The sequence below is a fragment of the Drosophila kikkawai genome, chromosome 2R (genome assembly GCF_030179895.1).
Source record: "Drosophila kikkawai strain 14028-0561.14 chromosome 2R, DkikHiC1v2, whole genome shotgun sequence".
NCBI classification, from domain to species: domain Eukaryota; kingdom Metazoa; phylum Arthropoda; class Insecta; order Diptera; family Drosophilidae; genus Drosophila; species Drosophila kikkawai.
Genome location: NC_091729.1, coordinates 11,006,138 through 11,026,478, shown reverse-complemented (window position 1 = coordinate 11,026,478; position 20,341 = coordinate 11,006,138). Strand labels below are relative to the sequence as shown.

The 20,341-nt window shown below is 44.3% G+C and overlaps 3 protein-coding genes and 1 long non-coding RNA gene across 6 annotated transcripts; 2 read left to right on the top strand and 2 right to left on the bottom strand.

Annotated features, from left to right (window-relative positions):
• The first annotated feature begins 257 nt into the window (after positions 1-257).
• On the top strand, positions 258-1,034 carry mago (mago, exon junction complex subunit). 2 transcript variants are annotated; one of them, XM_070283961.1, is made up of 3 exons: positions 258-637; positions 695-892; positions 945-1,034. In XM_070283961.1, exons 1-2 carry the CDS (start codon positions 377-379, stop codon positions 875-877), a joined length of 444 nt encoding a protein of 147 aa, XP_070140062.1. In that variant the 5' UTR covers positions 258-376; the 3' UTR covers positions 878-892; positions 945-1,034. The 2 variants fall into 2 exon arrangements, with proteins under 2 accessions (XP_070140062.1, XP_017027252.1); XM_017171763.3 differs by having other exon boundaries at positions 695-1,034.
• A 663-nt stretch (positions 1,035-1,697) lies between these two features.
• On the top strand, positions 1,698-3,635 carry LOC138928020 (uncharacterized). Its single transcript, XR_011444472.1, has 3 exons — positions 1,698-1,754; positions 1,813-3,199; positions 3,259-3,635. It is a non-coding gene; the product is annotated as an uncharacterized lncRNA (long non-coding RNA).
• An 18-nt stretch (positions 3,636-3,653) lies between these two features.
• Magi (membrane associated guanylate kinase, WW and PDZ domain containing protein magi) lies at positions 3,654-20,326 on the bottom strand. Of its 2 annotated transcripts, none has more exons than XM_017171758.3 (6): positions 19,619-20,326; positions 15,641-16,556; positions 6,932-7,118; positions 4,825-6,871; positions 4,540-4,768; positions 3,654-4,467 (listed from the first exon to the last, which is right to left on the bottom strand). In XM_017171758.3, the coding sequence occupies exons 2-6, from the start codon at positions 16,317-16,319 to the stop codon at positions 4,040-4,042; spliced, it is 3,570 nt and encodes a 1,189-aa protein (XP_017027247.1). In that variant the 5' UTR covers positions 16,320-16,556; positions 19,619-20,326; the 3' UTR covers positions 3,654-4,039. The 2 variants fall into 2 exon arrangements, with proteins under 2 accessions (XP_017027247.1, XP_017027248.1); XM_017171759.3 differs by having other exon boundaries at positions 19,877-20,326.
• On the bottom strand, positions 10,940-12,835 carry LOC108078135 (uncharacterized). Its single transcript, XM_070284337.1, has one exon. It carries the CDS (start codon positions 12,467-12,469, stop codon positions 11,192-11,194), a length of 1,278 nt encoding a protein of 425 aa, XP_070140438.1. The 5' UTR covers positions 12,470-12,835; the 3' UTR covers positions 10,940-11,191.
• Positions 20,327-20,341: the final 15 nt, after the last annotated feature.

Sequence of the window (20,341 nt, the reverse complement as noted above, 5' to 3'; positions counted from 1 at the left end):
TTCCTCTTCACGGACAATCGAGTGGAGTTGGTCGCGTGTTTCAGTCGTGACACGAAACACGAATCTTGGCTCGTGATTTTAAAATATATTCTGTTTGATTTTACAGGCATTATCGCATGAAAACCAATTTAACAAATAACTACATTTATTTTAATGAAAGGAAAATATGTATCTTCGGAATGTGAATGCAACATCGTTGTGAGTTTCGTGTCGTGACACTAAAGATTTGCCGGCTCCCATCTCTACGACCAATGGTGGCCGATAGGTATATCGAGTGACTTCCACCTCTACCGCGTTTTCGGTAAAAGTGGAGAAAATAAATAGCATTTTCGCAAGATATTTAATAAAACATCACAGAGAAACATCTAGCATTGCCATGCCTACAGAGGACTTCTACTTGCGCTATTACGTGGGCCACAAGGGCAAGTTCGGGCACGAGTTCTTGGAGTTCGAGTTCCGGCCGGACGGCAAGCTGCGCTACGCCAACAATTCCAACTACAAAAATGACACCATGATCCGCAAGGAGGCCTTTGTGCATCAGTCCGTGATGGAGGAGCTGAAGCGCATCATTATCGACTCGGAGATTATGCAGGAGGACGACCTGCCGTGGCCGCCACCAGACCGTGTTGGTCGCCAGGTGAGTGTTCCTTTGAACGACCGCATGTGGAGGCTGTACTAACCAGATGCGTTTCAGGAACTGGAGATTGTCATTGGCGATGAACACATCTCGTTCACTACCTCGAAAACCGGCTCGTTGGTGGACGTGAACCGATCTAAGGACCCCGAGGGCTTGCGCTGCTTCTACTACCTGGTGCAGGATCTCAAGTGCCTGGTCTTCTCACTCATCGGCCTGCACTTCAAGATCAAGCCAATATAAGCGACATACTTGATCGTAAGCCTATTATTTTTTGTAATGAAATCTACAATACTTGTACCCGTATTAGCTCTAATGACATACTCTTGTGTACAGTTTGAGAAGTCTGGATAAGTGAAAGAAATCAACAAATCTAATAAATAACGACAATGGAGAATGATTTACTTTTTTTTGTTTTTCTAAGCAAATAATGGATGATTCCGTGCAGAAAAAAGAATTAAAATAAAACTGGGATACTGCCGCCAAATATTACTTTCATTTTATTAATATAGTAAACTCACAATGATTTGATAGTTTGTGTAAAGGAAATGGTATAAGAAATTTAATATGTTTATAAACATATTCAACAAAAATTCATAGAATTCAGTAACAGAAAAAGAAAAGTTAAAGCAAAGCTGAATCGGACTTTTTGTCGCTGGTTGTACTGCGTACTGTGTGTGTGTTTATCCTATACCGCGAGATAGGTACAAATATATATACGTTTCTGTATACAAAATCTTGACCAGAACCAATCGAATCTGTATGTTTTTATGTACGTATGTGGATTCATTTTTCATAAGGCCTTATTTCATGCTCAGCTAAAATACTCGAGTGGTAATTTGTGGAGACTGAGATTTGTTTATGTGGAAGTTTCGATCAAATTTCATTTGTATGTAAGAGCAAAGAGTACCAAACCGTGATGTTATGGTTAAAAGTACATACATACAAATATATGTTTATGTACTTTGGTATATATCCATACATATACTTAAAGAGGATCCCTTATGAACTCGCTGAGTTGACATTAAAAATGGATTGAATAAAGTCTGAGTAAGTGTCTGAAGTTAGTCTGCAGAAGCAGTCGAAGGCAAACGGTCACAGCAGTGAAACTTTTGTTTAAGTAAGTTTTTTATTTCAGAGTTCTAAATTTAATTTAAACAATCCAATTCCCTCTATAGATCATGAGTCGCTACGGTCTTCGTCGTTGGGATTATGAGGATGATGACGATTCTGACGACCAGTACGGTTATCAGGACCAGTACGAAAATCAGGATCAGTACGATTATCAGGATCAGTACGATTGCCAGGATCAATATAACTCCTATTCCAATAACAACTACCAATCTAACTCCTATCGCAACGGAGGAAATCAGTCTTCATCCAGGAGCTTCAATGGAAAAGGGCGCAAATCTAATGCTGGGCGCAGCAATAATCAGCAATCCATTTCCCGGCAACAAACCCAGGCCGTAAATGATGATCAAATAGGGTCTTTAGAAGTGGTGCCTTCCTCGAGCTCAGCGCTTTCATTAGAAGCAGCCATTTCAAAAATCGTCCCACCTGGCAAAAATATCGTTGTCAATTTCATAAATATCAATCACAATTACAAAAACTAAAATAAACTTGAAATTAACAAATGCTTGTGCACATATTAAACTATAATTTCATTTTGTTCATTTTAAAGTCTATTATACCTTTGCATGGTATTATAGTTTTAGTCAAAAGCTGGTAATTTCCGACCCTTTAAATTATATATATTCTTGATCAGCATCAACAGTCATGTCGATCTAGCCATGTCCACTAGAAAAAATCTTACTCAATTGTTTTCAAAATTATAAACAAAAATTGTAATTGCAAGTAATCCGTTTTTAGCTTAGTTATAATCGATTTCGAAATGCAAAGGAATATAAAATTCGAATTCTGCAAGATAGCTGCCTTTCTTGGTGTATAATAAATCTTTTACCAATACAAATTTTCGCTGAACACATCTTTTGGTGTTTCTTATAACCCCCGTATATATAGAAAAATCTTTCACCTACTTGGGTTCCAAATTTAAAAAAATTGAGTTTAATGGTCATGAACCGATCTTTAAGATTTTTCATTTTAAAAAGCTGTTGACCTGTGTAATACTTCTTTTGCTTCCAAGCTTGTACTCTTTAAATTAAATTTAATGTATATTTTCGTGATCATTTATAATTTGTATAGGGTATTTTTTAGTCGATTATAGCAATGCAAATACAAAGGAAATGAAAAATTGCGCAGTGATCGTCAACCAATCAAATTTAAGTCATTCTTCCCTTCGACCATTTACGTAAGCTGATCCAAGCAGAAAAGCTATAATATTTAGAGTCCGCTTCGTAAGATATGGCCCGAGTCCTAAGTACATATATGTATACCAAGACGCTTTCAATCGAGCGCCTGAGTACATAGCCAGAATCTGTATATAAAACCCCAAGCTGCTGAAGTGGCAAGACGAACGACGCGGATCTTTGGCAGTCGAGGAAATGGGAGTCAGTAGCTTAAAGCAACTGAAAGAGTACAGACGCTTATTCCGAAAAAATAAACTTGGTGGGTATAAAAAAAAGTTTTCAAATTGTGTTGAAATTAATTAATTTTTTTTGCCTTAGCACCACCTTCAACCATGAGTGGCCGTCAACTGGACAACTATAACGGAGGCCAAAGCCACCAGTATGAGTACCGGCAGACAACCTATTCGAATCAATGTGCCAAGCCGAGTAAGGTGACCTCTCGCCAAATTCAGGCCAACAATCGTATGGCTGCTGCCGAGGTCCAGCAGATCACTCGTGCGTTGTCCGGCAATGGCCAACCGAACACGGTTACTTTTAATTACGTCAACATCAACCATAGATATCAACAAAAGTGATCTAATGGTCGGGAACATGCAACTTGATGGCTGATTATCCTTGATTCGTTTCCCCTTTCCAAGTTGCTGTAAAAGTTCACATCAAAATAAATTGAAGGAAACGATTAAAAACTTGAAAAATGTTTTATTTCTGCCAACTCAATTGAAGCTCAACAGGTTGACTGTGTATTGCGTATATTTATAAGGTTATATATAATATCCAGAGTAACACAAAAAATGATAAAATATTGAAGTCCTTTACATTTGTACAGTATAATTTAGGTTGTATTTTACAAAAACTGGCGGAATTCCCTTACTGTTGAGCTTATAACCTATCTATCCTATGCCACTAAATGGGATCTAATAAAACTGGTTTAAAGGGCGCACGCACGGACGAAACGCTCGAGACTCGCATTATCCACCTACAAATGCTAATAAATTCAGTCTTTGGGGTTACTTAACTAGAACTTAACTAAAACTTGGGGCCTACTATCGATCTAACACTAGAGAAAGCTCTTGTAGAGCCGAATCCGTAGGTCTCAGAGTCATAACTGCGGCTGCTGCTGGTGCAGGGCCAGAGTGGCCGCGATATTGTTGCTGGGTCGCTCCAAGTAGCTGCCATGATTGGGCATGGGCATAGACATCGGCATCTCTAATTGCTGCTGCTGGTGGTGGTGGTGAAGTTGCGGTTGCTGCTGGTGGGAGAGAGCAGGTGGTGGTGCCTTCATCAGACTGGGCGACGGCTGGAGCGGTGTGTTGCTGCCCAGACCGGCGCTACTGCCGCCGGGACTAGGTCCACCCTCTTTAAGCGGACATCCAATGGTAAGGCGCACATGGAGACCGGACTCCTTAATGAGATTCACCACGTCGCCATGCGACATTCCGGCAATTTCGATCCGGTTGACTGCCACAATGCGATCGCCCACTTTCAGCTCACCACAGCGATCCGCCGGACTGCCGGGTATTAGTTTTCCTAAAGAAAAAAAAAAAAACAGAAAATTGAAGGTAAGTATTAAGAACACAGGTTCATATAATCCTTCCTCACCTATGGTCGAGCCGTAGTAGTGGTTCGATGACGAAATTATAACAAAACCGAATCCCTCGTTTTCATGCCGGCTCACAATCACATCGTAGGGATAAGGTCGCTGCTGAGAGCTCAAGGGCAGAGCTTGCTGCAGAAGCGAAGCTCGGCGTCGGCGCAGTATCATGGTAACCTGGCCCCGCAGTGCAGACTCGCCCACCAAGGATACTACCTTGTGGTGCGAAGAGTTAAGCTACAAAAAAGGAAAAGATTAAAAACGTATTACAAGAATTATGAAGCTTCACTTACCACATTAATGCCGTCGATGCTGAGAATCTCGTCGCCGGTGGCTATGCGCTGGTCCTGATCCGCAGCTCCGCCGGGCACTATGTGGCCCACAGTGACCTGGGAGCCCTCCTCGGTGCCGCCAACAATACGGAAGCCAAAGCCCAGAGCCTGGCGCTCCAGCGTCACCTCGGTGAGCTCACAACGGTCCGCGTCCTCAGAAGCGTCCAACAGAGCTCCGTTGCGCCAGCTTGGCGAGTGCTGAATCTGCGGCTGCTGCTGGTGGGGAGGATCGAGGTTGGCAAAGCCAACGCGCCTTCTATCACTGAGCAGCTCATTAACCCGCCGCTGGATACGCTCGTTCTGGAGGTGCGCCGTCTGCAGCGGAGAGTATTGACCACTGCCGGTGGCCGACATCGCGGCCTGCTGCGCCTGAACATAGTAGCCGGGGCGATAGCGCTGCGCCTGGCAGTCGTAGCAGTAGCAGGACTCGTGGTGTACCAGCGGCAAAGGAAGTGGTTGCATGCTGGGTGGCAGTCCGTATATGCCACCATTAGCATCTCCCTGAAGAGTGGCCTCCGCCAGACGCTCGCTCAGACGACTGACCATCTTGGGATAGGGGTCCATGTAGGGTATGTCGTCCAGCTCCTGCAGACTATTGTTTGACTTGCCCTGCGAATGCAATTGCAGCGGTTTTCGCGCCTCCGTTTCGCTCCTGGTTACAGCGTCGCCTCCAGCCTCGCCGTCCACCTCATTGCTGGGCGTCTGTACTCGTGCCCTTCTCGTGTCCACCAGTGGAGTCTTCGGGCGCATGGGCAGCACCTCCTTCACCTGGGTGCTATACAGGTCCGCCGTGGGCGTCTTGCTGCGAAAGAGGCCGCTGCCTACAAAGTTCTTGCGCAGCTTGGCCACATTCCCCACCTGGCTGAGTTGGGTGAGCGTATTGCTGGACGGCTGATCGGGTGGAGTCCGCTGGATCTTAACGACAGTGGGCGTCGTAAGGCTGCACTCCTTGAGTAGCTCCACGACGTAAAAGTGCGGCTTGCTGCGCACATTCAAGCCATTGATCTCCAGGAGAACATCGCCCTCCATCAGTTGAGTGCAGCAATTTCGGTCTAGGATCTTCTTCACAATCTGACCGCAGGCGGAGTCTGCGATGGTGAACCCAAAGCCCATGGCGCCCTTCATAATGGAGAATGTATAGAGCTCGGGCTTTTTCATCAGGATGAAGCCGCTGCCTGCGCCACTGGCTTTGTCGCCGGACAAGTCCAGGAAGTTGTAGTTGCCATCCATGTTGAGGCGGCGTTGCTTGTCCGACTCGCGCCCGTCCACTGCCATGGTGGTCACCACCTCATTGTTGGGATCATTTGGATCGAATGGCAATGGGTAGCCTCGACACACCTCGAGGGCTGCCCTTTCCCCGGGCATAATTGACTGAAAAATATTGACCATATCGTGGTGCGTGTAGCCGAGCACACAGGTGTCATTGACATAGACCAGCACATCGCCCGTTTGCAGCTGTCCGTCCAGCCAGGCCGGACCATTGGGCACCACTGTCTTGATTTGCAGAAACTCCTCCACATCCCCGCCAGAGGTACCGTCACTGCCGACGATGGTGAAGCCCAGGCCACGAGATGACTTGACCAGAGTGGTGTTAATGCGCTGACCCTGAAGCTCGGCTGGGTTGCGGGTAAACTTGTAGGGCAGCTTCACAGGGAGCACCCCTTCGTCCTCCTCCTCCTGCTCCACAGCCGCCTCTAAGGGTATGGTTTCTGGCAGTATATTGGGTGTCTTTGAGCGCTGTTCTTGCACCAGCTGTTGTTGGTGCTGATGCTGCTGCTGCTGTTGTTGTTGCTGCTGGCGCTGTTCCGCAGCTCTTCGCTTAGCTTCCAGCACTGGGTTTTCATACTGCGTCCTACGGTTCACATGGTCGATGAAGTACATCCCATACATTGAGTCCTCTATCTTTTCCCAGCCATAGGGAAGCTCATCCTCGCAGCAATCCTCCAGCGACTTTTTCTGGTACTTGGAAAGCCTTGGGTCCAGCCAGTGGGAGGTTCCGGTGTTGTGACTATCAGAAAACAAAGTAATGGTTAGTTCAGGTCTTAAGAACACACTCTAAAAAACTCACTCGATGAAGTAGAGCTCGCCGCGATCCGTGTAGGCAGTCTCCCATTTGGGCGGCAGGGGCCCCAGTCCATCGCCCGGGTCGTCATGGTTCTCGTGGTGCTGATTCTGGACATCCCCCACTCCGCACTCGCTGCCCAGACTGCTGTCACCGGTCTCGCCATTGTAGTATGTGTTCTGCAGCAGGTTCTCTGTGAATCAGAGGTAACTCCGTTAATCATTGTTTGCATTTGGTACAAAGAAACCCAGCCTCAAATCGTTCAATGAACTCAAAACCAACTAACTGCAGGCTGGAATTGGACAAAAACAAGTCGTTGGAGCTAATGCTCAGCCAGCCGAAAATAGTTTGGTGTGGTCTCTTTTGAAATCGAACCACATACAACAACAAAGGCAACGCCAATGTCCCAGCGCCCCATCGCCACATCTCCTGCCATTGACCATTCCCCGCTGCCTCCACCTGCTCCCGTTGGCTTCGCTGAAGCGTTAAGCTCTTTCGATTGGGGCAAGCCGGAATAATAATTATTATTAGCAGTTGCCAACTGCTAGCCAGGCTCTGGCCAGGCTATGACCTACTTTCCTGGCCCACGGAGCTAATGCGACTGGGCGCCACAAAGCGCTCAAACGAACTCCCCACTCAAGTCGGATGAGTAATGGGGAATTTTAATTACGGCCAAGTGAAAGAAGTGAATGAATGAATGGCCTATGCAATTAACCAAGGCCAACGCGATTTCGCTTGGCACAACCGTTATGAGATGATCGTCGGATAAGCCCTAAGAATGAGTCAGGTTTCTTCGAAATCTCTTCAGAACAGCAGAGCTAAGATCCAAGCCGCTTTCCAAACGTTGAATTGGATTTAATTAAAGCGTCGTAAATAAAAACACAAGCTATAAACAAGTATTCAAACTAGATATGGACTGTAGAGAGTATTTTCGAAATATATTTTTATATTTTTTATATGTACTATAGTGTGATGTGACCTAACCTATTTTGTTTGAGGTGGGGGGGTAAGGTTAATTTGGTGTGAAACCTTAAAAAAAAAATGTTAATTTGTTGTGTACATCTTAATTGTCCATAGAATCATCCGATATAAACAAATATAATTAATTAGTTAAAGGATAAAGTGTTCCAAGGCATTCACGTGGCTTTTTAATTTTGAATTTTTTTCAGATTTTCTATCAAAATTTGAAACACCGATTTTTGAAAAATTTAAAATTACATAAAATTACGTGAATACCTGTAGAATTAGTTAAAGAAGTTATGTTCCAAATGTCAAAACATAGGTGGAGTATATACACCGACTTCCAAAATGTTTAGAATATGTTTAAAAAGAGCGCTTCTAACGTTGACAATCTCTTATAATTGTTTTTAAACAAAAAGCCTGCCTTAAAAACGTTTAGACCATTTTTCTGGGGCACAAAGACTAAGCCTAAGAAAATCTTTACCCGCTTCCAGAATGTTATTATGCTAAAATATGCTTTGACGTTCGTTAGAAAATGGAAGTAAAGCGCGAACTGGATTCTCTGGACCGTCGTTAACCCCTTTCGAGGTGCATGCCCCTGCTCACACATGCGAAGTGGGTTGGGCTAATCGAATGACGGCGACCGAAAGACCCACCTGAGCATCATTCAAAACGTATTGCGAGCGAATGATTTGCATAGAAAGATGAATATTTATGCCCAGAACATTTGCGAATGGAGCATGAAACGAGGCGGGAAAGGCTGGGAAAGATGACACATCTGTGAACGGTAAAAGCGCCATCGCCTCGTGTTTGATTTCAGGCTTAGTCGGGGGGAGGTGGGAGTGCCATGGGATTCTCCCCAGCTCGTTTGAATAAATGCAGTCCACGGTGGAAATTCGTGTTTGTGTTGGTGGAGTCTGCATAATCCAGAAAGTGTTAACGAACGAGAGAGACGGCAAGCAGAATGGGGGGCAGGGAGTGTTCCCAGCACGGAAGTTGTTGGCGGCACAGTTTGCCTTGCCCCATCTTCTATCCCCTTTATTTTCCTTTGCTGCTTCGTTCGCAGCTTCACTTGCTTGCATCTTGTAAATATTTGTTTTTGTCCAGAGGGGGGGAGGGGGTATGGAGCAGGAGGGCGTATTTGATCACCAGATGTAGCACACAAATAATGCTCACAGCTGTATATGGAATGGACCAGGGCTGCCACACACTAGAATCTGGACTAAATACTGTTTACACTGGCCATCTCACTCCGGCTTACGTACCATATACATAAGTAGCTATGTATCTACACTTATCGCTTGCTGTTTGACAAATAAGAAAACAACAAATATGCGGCACACATTTTCACAGATACACAGACATATGTACATATATCTGCATATGCTGAAAATTTATTGCCCGCTGTTTTCTTATCGCTTCTCTTGACTCTCGTGCCGATAAGCTATGCAAATGTTTACTTTTCTAATGAATCAGCATATAGCTGAAAAAAAAGTGTACGCGAAATATAAAAGATGATATAACGCGGCCAAGAATTATATAACTAAGACTCTGATAGCACTGAAAAGCCATTAAGAGATATTACTATGGGTTTTATGTAAGTTAATTATTTTCTGGTGAGAACCTACAAATTATAAAACGAACTCCATGGTATTTTATTTTAGAGGTTCTATTATTATTATTATTTATTTTATTTATGAAGATTAATAATACTTAATTATAACATCTCTGTGTCTTTTAAAGAATGTTTCTTTATTTAGAAATTATAATTTAAATTTACCATTGATTTGTGGTAATAAAAGATCCTTAGATGCCCCACCACCGGTCCTACTACGTTTCTGGAGGGAATTATGTTTTGAACGAGCATAAAAAATTAAAGCTTAGTTATAGGGCTCCAAAGCTCCGAGCTAAACAATGGCTTATGCAATTAATCTTTAAATTTCGTAGGTAACTGATACCAAAGAGTATAGAACTATACTCTTTGAAGGAAGCCTTTCTTGTAGTTAAACCTAATATTCTTAATTTTCTGAAAGAATTTTCAGCTTTAATTTTGCTCAATATTCTTGGTCTTAAGGAAACATATTTTCCTGCCAAGAGCACTAAAATCATGAACCTAACTGTAGGATTTGCCAACCCGGTCCAGTAGATCGCATATCTGGCAAGCCAGCTCGAAAAGTGACTCATCTGCTGGCAATGTCGGCCTCGCATGGATCTCGAATAAAAAGACAGAGACGAAAATGCGAAGCGAACTCTTTGCCACACAAAGAATATCCATTACTCATAATTACAGGGATCGCCATAGCCGGTGCCTGCGAAGATGATTGACAAACGATTATTTCCACAGATTGCGGCTAATTGCACCTGGGATTCGAAGAGTAATCCGAGGAACCGTTCACCCGAGATCACATCAGAGGCCAGTTCAATCTTATCGCTGATCGGGAGTGCATTATGCCTCGGTAAAATGTCTAAAAATAATAAAAAGAAAATACAACAAAGAGCAAGTACCGGGCGAACATGTGGTAGAATTGAAGCAGACATAAACAATTTACGAACGTGCTGCCCACAAATTACGTAAAGTCTTAGAGCACCAGTTCATTGACTTTGGAAAACAAAAGTATAACGCAAATGAAAAGGCCGAGCGGGAGGCGTGTCGGGTCATAAGTGAAGTGAGTACAGGGTCAGGGGGCGTGACCTGCGACCTCGGTCGCTTTTCGCCTTTTAGATCTTGCTGGAGTAAAAGCTGTTAAAAGTACAATTATCTAATGCCCGGCGTTATCCACTTAAATGTATGCACTCACATTTATGGTACACGGTTTGCCTGATCCCCAAAAGTCATTTTCAGATTTGATATACTTAAGTTCGTGAGCTAATTGTTGGGCACGTTCCGCCCGACACTTTCAAGTTGTCACTAAGATCGTGGCTTCCAGCACGATCTTTAAACAAGTTGACTGACAAGACCAAGTTCAGAATTCAGGGGAAACGGTGGGTGATAATTACGGCAATTGGGGGAAATCGTTAGGGATCTAAAAACCTATAAATTTATACTAGAATGCAAAATTATAATTTAGTGGCTATATTTTATGGTGATATGATTAATACGATTCGATGTACAAAAGATTGCGGAAGAGGCTGACTTTCTGCCAAAGTTCAGCTTGCAGATCCATCGATTTCCAACCTAAATCTATCACATCGAAAATACATAAATCCATTAGGCCTAGGGTATTGCTACCGATTCAGTCCACCAGGTGGCGGTTGTGGTCCTGATCTGGTTGCGGTAGATGTACACTGGCCGGTCGAAGGTGATGTCTAGCAGCGATGTGTCCTGGATGTGGGCGTACAGCACCTCGCGTGGGCACCTGTACGCCAAGGATGGTAACGCCTAGAGAAAGTGCGGGTGCTGCGCGAGACGCAGAAGCCCTCGGGCATGTGGCAGTCATTGAGCGTGGGGCTGGAGATCTTGATAAGGATGGCAAGGGCTTCGTGTTGCTGGAGTAGCTTGGAGCGTGCCGGTCCTTCGGCAAACTGCTGCGCCGTCATAGTAAGGAAGCGAATCTTCTTCACTGCCTGGCGCAGCATGGCGCCATCGAGAATGGTACGCTGGTCGTCCATAATGTTGATCATGTTGGCAGCGGCATCGCCGGAAGCATCGCTATCGATGATAACCAGGTCATCGGAGCCGGCTGCCACATCCAGGGGCGGCGAGCCAGAGACAGAGGCAGTTGCAGGGACAGTGGCGGCGGCGGCATTAGCTGCAGCCGAAGTGAAAGTGTAAGCCATGCCGGCGTCCGTCTCAAAGCTGTCGCCCTCATCGTCCTGATGCATGTGTTGCACCATGGCCGCTACATCGGGCTCCATCTTGATCACCTCAACCATCACATGTCCGCCAGAATCATTGGGTGACTTTTTCGCTAGCCCGGCCTCGCCGTCCCGGTCGCCGGCATCCTCCTGCCCGCCGTCGCTCTCGTTCAGGATGCCCCGCTCGCTGGCGAACTTGAGCAGGCAGTTGAACAGATCCAGCTCAGAGTCGATATTGAGACGGTTTTGGTCGAGAATGGCTATCAGGGTTGAGACCTCGATGTCCAGGAAGCTGGGATCGGAGAGCACTTCGCGCGTATTGTCCGCAATTAGGTCCATGCTGCTCTGCATCAGGCGCGGCTCGTCGAACAGCTTGGCGAACTCGTAGGCGCGGCAGGCGTTCTTCGGACTGAGATCCGCCGAGAGGAACTGCGTGCAACACGTGACGACGTGCGGGAGCATATACTTCTTGGCCACATAGCCCAGCTCGCAGGCCTTGTAGCTGCCGATGGTGATGCGGTCCGTGTAGATGTACTCCAGCATCGCCTCGAAAGCCTTCGGCTGCACGTCCGGTATCACGATGGGGTCAGTCTTTTCCGGTAACTGGCCGTAGAACATGCGTTCAAACACCGGCGAGGCCATGGCCAGCAGCAGCTTGTGGCCGGCGATTAGACGCTGGTTCGGCACCGAGCCCACAAGGAACCGGCAGTCGGCCCACTTCTCCGAGTGGAGCAGATACTTGCCGCGGTCCTTCATCTCGGTCAGACTGTTCTGCCAGTTGGGATCCATTGTGGCGGCGGGTGTGCACGGGTGGATGCGTGTATGGATGGCGGTGTGTGTGATTATCGATTGGAAGCGTCGTCTGAGATCCGGCCGTGTGCCTTCCAGTTTTTGTGCGAAAACTCTGCCTAATTACGCGTCGAGTTGCAATTTGCAAGTGCCAACGTAAAGTTTGAAAAAATTAATATTGGTATCTCAGCTCTTGTCTCTAGAATCGATATATTTTCATATATTTTTGGGTGTCGAATTTGACAATATACTGTCAAAAAATAAGCATTTTCGATAGAATTTAATATTTGTCTCCGATATATAGTCTCTATATATGGAAAAATGACGATATAAACTCAATGCATAAAGATTTTTCCAAATTTTAAAAACTGATTTTAAAGTAAAAGAATAGTACTTTATGATAACTTAACGAAATTTTTTGACTTTACAGCACCTCAAAAGATGGGATATCTCTAAAACCTGGCGTATAGGAATTTTTCAAAAACTATTGGAAATTTATATCCCGGTTCTTGGTTATATATATTTTCGGCTGGCACTAAGTTATAATACCCGTAGCCCGAGATAATATACTGTGAAGCTATATTTCTACATCTTAAACCGTTTAATCTTAAGTACACTCACATTCATTTCAGTTGATTTCCATAATTTTTCTTTACTCTTTCAGAGAACTTTTTGCAAACACCATAGTGAAAGACCCATGGCGATCCCACTTTAATTTGTATAATTCCCGAGTAACGTCAACATAAATTAGCTGGTAATGGGATGCTTGTTGCATCGCCATCGCCTCTATCCTGTCTGGCCCGCTAGAGTCCCAAGTTACGCAATGACCACTTCGGATGACTCCATGTCGGTGCTCAATTAGCGGGCAGCACTGCAACAGAACTCGCAATTTACTCGGTCTCGGACCTGGCATGTAGCGGGTCCATTGAATGCTCCCCGGCAATTACTCCGCCCGCATTGGAATGCGTCGCCTTCTGCACGAGAGCAACGCATCGGTCCAAGACCAGGCCACGTGTGCAGGCCATGGAGTCGAACCACGGATGATGCGGAGCATAAGGAAGTGGAGCAAAGTCAACGTCTTTGTTTGTTCTCGCAGGGAAAAAAATAAAAAGGGAGGCAAAGACCCATCCCTATGTCATTTGTGACGACTCCCTGCGCCGCCCCGCCTAATGATTGCATCTAATTGGCTTTGCTGCTTCGTTAACTTGGCTTACATGGCACGCCATAAACCAGAGTTACCCTCTGCTGTCGTAATCAAGAAATTAATAATCGCAGCAGGCGAGAGAGTGCGATGCAGGGCGGCTAGATGGGGACATTGTGGAGCAACTTCAACTCCGTCGCCAGTGAAGACTCTCCACTGCTAATTGCCTCTGACGTGAGGCGTGAATGATAAGGCAGATACAGTCTAAGCTGGGGAAAGGTGAGCGCGTTCTCCATGTGGGTGAATTCGAGGCCACGACGAGTTCATTGCCACCACTTGAGACCATTGAGACACCGCAGACTCCTCGACCAGAATCAACACCCCCCCCTAATGAGTAAGGGTCTTGCATTTATGCAATCACAGTCCTCTAACTGAGTTTCTCAAGTCTGATGAATTTGGATGGCCAAAAGTCTGAGGCCGAGTTACCAAATTCAGCGACCGCCTAACAATGGGACAGAATGGAGGGGATATTAAGCCAAGCGGCAAACGCTTAACAGATGATTCAGATACATACTAACCAGCTAGCAGTCTTGCCCAACTTCCGAAAGCGATTTCCCATCCACACCTAGATGGTGTTGCTCGAAATATATACCGAAATGAGCACAAGAGTGAGTGGGTTTTAGCTGGAAGATGATGTGAAACTGGAGTGTTTACAAAACACCAACAAGTTAATATTAGACTGCGAGTTGCGGTCTAATAAGGTTATGAAATTCTTAAGATTCGTCTCCGATCTGAGCAATCCATTAGCAGATATGGAAATATCATGTTTTTAATGACCCACCAATAGTTAAGTTAAAGCGTAATGGCCACATCCACACCTACAAGTTTAGTGTCGCTTAGTTTTTGGGCTATAATTTAGTCGTTTCCTCGCTCTATGAATATTAAGTTCCCACATCATCTAGACCAGCAATTACCTACGCCCCCGCAAGCTCACTGGCAAAGCCAATCAGCGACAATATCGAGGTTACCCATTTGGCTTTAAACTGAACCAGCTCTCTGGGCCGTCTTACGATAATTCAGTCTACGAGCTGCGCGGGAAACAATGCAGCTCTCACGAATTAGATGCCAAGTGGATCGACTAAGTTCAGGGGCTTCAATGACTCCGCCGGAGCTGTGAGAAAGTGATGACAGGCGGACGGATTAAAAGAAACGGGAGTAGACTAAAACCAAGAAGGTGAAACCGACTGTAATATTGAAAGTGTAGTGCTAAGTCCTCTAAGAACTGGCTAAGTGCGAAGACCCACAACCAGTCAGTTGGCCGAAGAAGAAGGTTAACAAGAAACCAAAAGTGTAAAGTGCAAAGTGGGTTTTAGTTTACATGGAAACATTTGTAGCAGTTCTGCTTCGGCACGTGTCTATCAAGAGCAATAAAAAACGACCGAAAAGAAAGAAAGAAACCGAATCAGAAACAAAAACCTTTTGCCATGCCACACAAACTTCCACCCGCTGTTTCAGTACTTGTGTTTATAATTTTCCGTAATTTCCCGCTGCGAGCTAACTACTTTCATCGCCCTGCAAGTGCATTTCGAGTTGAAATTGAAACCGAAATGGTAATTGATACTGAAACTGAAGCGGCATGAGGAGTGGGTTGTGAGTGGTTGGACCATGTGAGGGCGGAAATGAGTCACTTGAGATGCACGCCCTAAATTGGTTCTAAGAGCTGGGTCAGTACTAATTAATTTCAATACTTTATGAGGCCAACAGAAAATGGAAACTCGATTTGGAACAAGCCACTCAATGAACAGACTACATAATTAATGGGTCCGAGCTACAGAGATTTGGCAAGTCTTGTTTAGAGTCGGATTAAGTCAAAATAAATATAGACAGAAATTTTTAAGCCACTTCAATTTAAGAGTAGAGTTTTGGTAAATTTTCTCCAGCATTTACAGATATTTTATAAAGCATTACTATAGCTTTTCCACTACTTTTAGACATTTTATAAGACATTACTATAGCTTTCTTTCGCTTACCCTTGCTGCCTTTCAAAATACTGCTGGGTGGAGCACCTCGTCCGGGTACTGTGGCTCCATTGCCGCCGATGCCATTGCTCGGTAATCCGGGGATGAAGTGATTGGGCGCTGACATCTGGCTGTTCAGTGAGGAAGTGCCGCTAAGCGAAGCGACATCCTCGCGCGAGGCGGAGTTCCCAGCTGCTGAGGCGGCTACGACAGATTTCTTGACAGCCGGCGGCGGCGGAGGGCGAAGAAGGTGGCCACCTGGTGGTGGTAGACCGGCAAGTTTATCCCCATTACCGTTACCAACCACATCGGAGCCGGCGGCCAGTGTCTGGGAAACGGCGGCAACGTCGGCGGCTTCGTCCACGTTGTCGCGGCTGCAATTGAATTTTCTGCTGCTTCCGTTGGCAAGGCTAGCATTTAGATTCGAGTTTCCGTTAAATGTTGCAAAACTGGTCGGAGTAGCAACAGGATGTGCATGTGGATGTGAATGTGGATGTAGATGGGAGTGCTGGTGTTGGTGGGAAGCATTTGGAGGCGCCAACTGCTGCTGCTGCTGCTGCTGGTGGAGAGACGGCGGCTGTTGCTGGAGCAATAGGTAATCGGTGGGAGACTTGGCGGCAGTCACGCCCCTGGTCGCCACACCTGCTCCTCCGCCGGCTGTCGTCGTTGTCGTGGCCGTGATTATTGGCATTCTGTGACGGTTATCTTAGTTTCTATCACGCTCTCACACTCACGAATTGTTCCCGAGCCGCCTTAACCACTGGCGATTAGTCTTGCCATTGCATTCGAGATTCGTTATTCAATACTTTTGAAATTGTTTCTGTTTCGCGTATTCGCGGGAATGATTAGCTAACCTTTGAATGCTTCTTTACTTGGGTCTCTTTGTTAATTCATTCGTCATTGAGCTTCCAAGGCAGTTTCGGGGCAGCTGCAAAACAGAATAATCAAACGAAATGCCATTAATTAGCAATATGCAAAGTAATATAAACAATTACCGCGAATATAAAAATAAACAAATGGTTATGACAATACTGAAAAAGATACTGATGGCGTTGGGGAAGCTATAATAAATTACGCTTTGTTTGTTATACACTAAGTTTATAAGCTTGATAAAGACTTCAACAGAAACATTTTTTAGCATATACAAAACAAAAACACAAATAAACAAATATAACTCTAGTTCTAAACTAGCATCTACCGCTTATATATATTTATGATATAACCGCTTAATGCTGTTCAAAAATTTGAAGATAATGCATTAGTGCCTTAAATTTAGTTAATTCTTTTATTTTGGCTAAAAGACTTATTTCAAAGGACTAGAAAATACAAAGGTTGTTCGAGACAAGTAAAAAAGATACTGTCGAGGGACTATTAGATACCTGTTATCAAATGTTTTTTTAAATAAAGCCAAAATATAAATATGTTGGGTTCCTCTTTCCATGACACTCTCCCAAACGATACTTCTAGGTTTCAATTTTACAAATATTTTTACAAAAATTATTAAACTCCGCGACCTGGAGTTTGCCACAACAAATCGCATGAGTTTTGCGACGTACATGAAAATCTGATACCAAGTCTAGTCTCTAATTATCTGGAGTACATATATATCGTCAAAAATCGATATCAAAGTTTATAAATTTGGGCTTGTCGGAAATCCCACAAATTCTTTTTATTATCCCCAATCACTTATCTGATCAACTTCGACTGAGTGTAAGATGCTTCAGAGCCATAGTCAAATATTTTGAATGTCTAACATTGTTGGGGTCTGCACAGCGGCTACTTTAAGCCAAAGTGCAGTAACTATCCAGTTAGACAGCTCCAGGCCAGACACGATCGCTGCAGACTGCACAACCAAGTGGTGGCCATCGACAGATTGTTCAGTTGGGCTACTAGAGGAGCCCGGCCAGCCTCACCTCACTTCGCGCTCATTGTTGACATTGCACTTAAAAAAAACTTTACTCTGGACTTTCCCATGGCAGACGTGTAATTATAATTATTTTTCTTGCACATTCCATGGTGAGTTTTTTTTATGTCAAATTTTCGCCAGTTAAGGCAATTGAAATAATTTAACATTTTCTGCAGCATTGCAGTCCGTCATGAAATGTTTTTTAATGACATTTATATAGCTAAGCATTTCGTATTTCGTTTTAATGCAAAAACTTTCTTTGTTTAATTGCAGTAGGCTACTTGAAAAGAAACGGGTTTAGACACTGATCAAATTCTGTAACTCTCGCTTCTGGCAAATTTACATTTTAACATTTATAGATAGTTAAATGGAACGATGGTTTCCCCGAGAGAAACACAAAGAGGTTGACTCACGGCACACAATTATGATCCAGGGGGAAAAAAAAAACGAAAATTAACTGTGCGAAAAAAGGGGCATCAAACACGACAGCCACATAAAATTCCTCAAGCGAAAAATGTACTCCAATGAGAAAAAAAAAACGGAAGACGACGCTGCTCGATGAAGACTAGGAAGGAGAACACACTGAGCGGCACAAAGGGAGCTGCGGGCACCGCCACAAAGAATTCCAGCAACAGCCAGCAGAACAACAACAACAAATGCGAGAAACAAGTTTTTCAGACCGAGCCAGCAGATCGCCAGAAACCGAAAACTGAAAAACTGAAAGGCAACCCCCACAACTACACGGGGAAAAAACATTAACATATTGCTTCAAAATTGTCCTGGTACTAGGCACGTTTGTTTGTAAGACAATAATAAAAGGAAACTATTATTTTAGGTTAATTCTATTCAGATTTGCATAGATTTATATTGATTATAGATTTATATTTACATATTTGATAAGCATTTAAGACAATAATACATATTCACCTTGTCTTTTACAAAATCTTTATCTTATTACAATAACGCAAAGACTTAAGTGTCCTCTTTTTTTAAGGCATTGCTTTAATATTTAATACATTAAACTATTTTTAGCACTTTTTCTCTCTGCACAACAGGAGCGATCTTCTGGCAATAGTGGTGGTTACACTTGCCTTACAAAACAGACCCAAAACAGAGACCTTAGCCGAACCGCAAATCAGCCAGCCACCTGTCGTCGTTTGGTGGACAGGCAGAAATGGTTTGGTAGCATTAGAGGAAGACCGTGGCAGGAGCGTGAAGGGTAGCGGCTCGAAGCCACTTTCGACTGCAATCAGGCGGCGCACGACCAGAAAATATCCCCCAGACCAACCAAGTCAACGAGGGGCGCGGCAACCGCAAACTGCAAAACGAGTGAAAAGCCAAACCATAGCCAACAATTTCACTTCATGGGTGAAATTCATCATTGGCGTTTATGGTCGCCTAAGGTTTTCTGCGAATAGAGCGCCGCGTCAAACAGATGGAGATGGAGATGCAAGTGGAGATGAAGATGCAAATGCAGATGGAGATGCAGATGTGCTGGTGGCACGTTGTCAAGAAAACGAGCCAATTTGTTACATGGCAATCTTTTAAGACATGCTCTATGACTTAAACCTTTGAGAGATTTGTTTATAGGAAGTTAGGTATTTATTTCATTTGTATCACGATTATTATTTGTGGAAAAAGAACTACTAGAATTGCCTACTTTATATAGAAGCCACCTTGTGCCAATCACGTTAAATATTCAGGTTGTTCAGCAAAGGAATCTGGAGGGCAGAAATTGGCTTTGTATCTAAATAGTTGAGCATCTGCCGCTTGTTTCGGACAAGATATTTGTGTGTATTTGGAATTAAGGAAGACAATTAATTAAATATTATCCTAACTACAATAAGGCCAAAATACAGTTCTCCAGTTATTATTTTAATAAGGGCGAAACAACAACCAAATGCTAGATACTTTCGTAAGGCTTTATTTTTTCAAGCACACCTCCCTAATTGCCATCAATCATAGATAAACTTTCTATCAATTGGCAGTCAATGCCATGGGCAAATATTGGAAAAATGTCAACGAGAGATAGACGCTTTTCAGTCACTTATGAAGCAGACAGCAGCCGCTTTCAAAATTCGCACCTTTTTACCGTGTTTGTTTGCCTATTTGGCACGAAAACAAGACGAAACGAAGTTGAGGGATCGATCATTGATCATCAGCGTCGAACACTTTCCATTTTTATGGCGACTTTTTGGTTTTGAGGCGATGAAAACTGCCAACGCGTTTTCCTCACTTGCGCGCACTTACACACAAACACACACACACTCGCACTTGTTAACTGTGATAATATGGCCAGGTTTGAACTTGTTATTGGCTGGACGACGAGCGACGTTACACACCTGCGAGCCTGCTGTAGAAGAGCTAAAACGGGTTGCGCAGGCCACGCTCGTTTTCCATCAAAGTCGCATTCAATTGCAATTCGATTTTCCCGCTGGAAAAGTGCACCGAGGAAAGCGAGCCACGCGAGCCGAACCGAACTCGACGAAATTCCGAAAACAAATGAAAACTGAGGTGCTCCGTTGAAATGAGTTTAAAAACCTGTTGCTGCTGGCGCACGGCAGGCACACACACACACACGCGCAAGGCAAATGCACACCGACAACAACCGAATGCACTGACTTTGCGCTTACAGGAGTAGGAAACAGACGCTTTAATTCTTACACACTTGCAAAATTATCAAAAGTTAAACGTTCTTCTTCAACTTTATTAACAAAAAGCACTTAAAATACGAAGGAAACGAAACAAAACAGAAAACAAAATAACGCGACGCTAGCTAGAGATGTCACTTGCGATAGTATCGCTGT

Excerpts from the sequence above, each read along its gene's own strand:
- mago (XM_070283961.1), top strand. The coding sequence starts at position 377 with ATGCCTACAGAGGACTTCTACTTGCGCTATTACGTGGGCCACAAGGGC. Across the intron at positions 638-694 it reads CAGACCGTGTTGGTCGCCAG|GAACTGGAGATTGTCATTGG; the intron begins GTGAGTGTTCCT and ends GATGCGTTTCAG.
- LOC108078135 (XM_070284337.1), bottom strand. The coding sequence starts at position 12,469 with ATGGATCCCAACTGGCAGAACAGTCTGACCGAGATGAAGGACCGCGGC.
- Magi (XM_017171758.3), bottom strand. The coding sequence starts at position 16,319 with ATGCCAATAATCACGGCCACGACAACGACGACAGCCGGCGGAGGAGCA. Across the intron at positions 4,769-4,824 it reads GCATCGACGGCATTAATGTG|CTTAACTCTTCGCACCACAA; the intron begins GTAAGTGAAGCT and ends CCTTTTTTGTAG. Across the intron at positions 4,468-4,539 it reads CTACTACGGCTCGACCATAG|GAAAACTAATACCCGGCAGT; the intron begins GTGAGGAAGGAT and ends TTTTTTCTTTAG.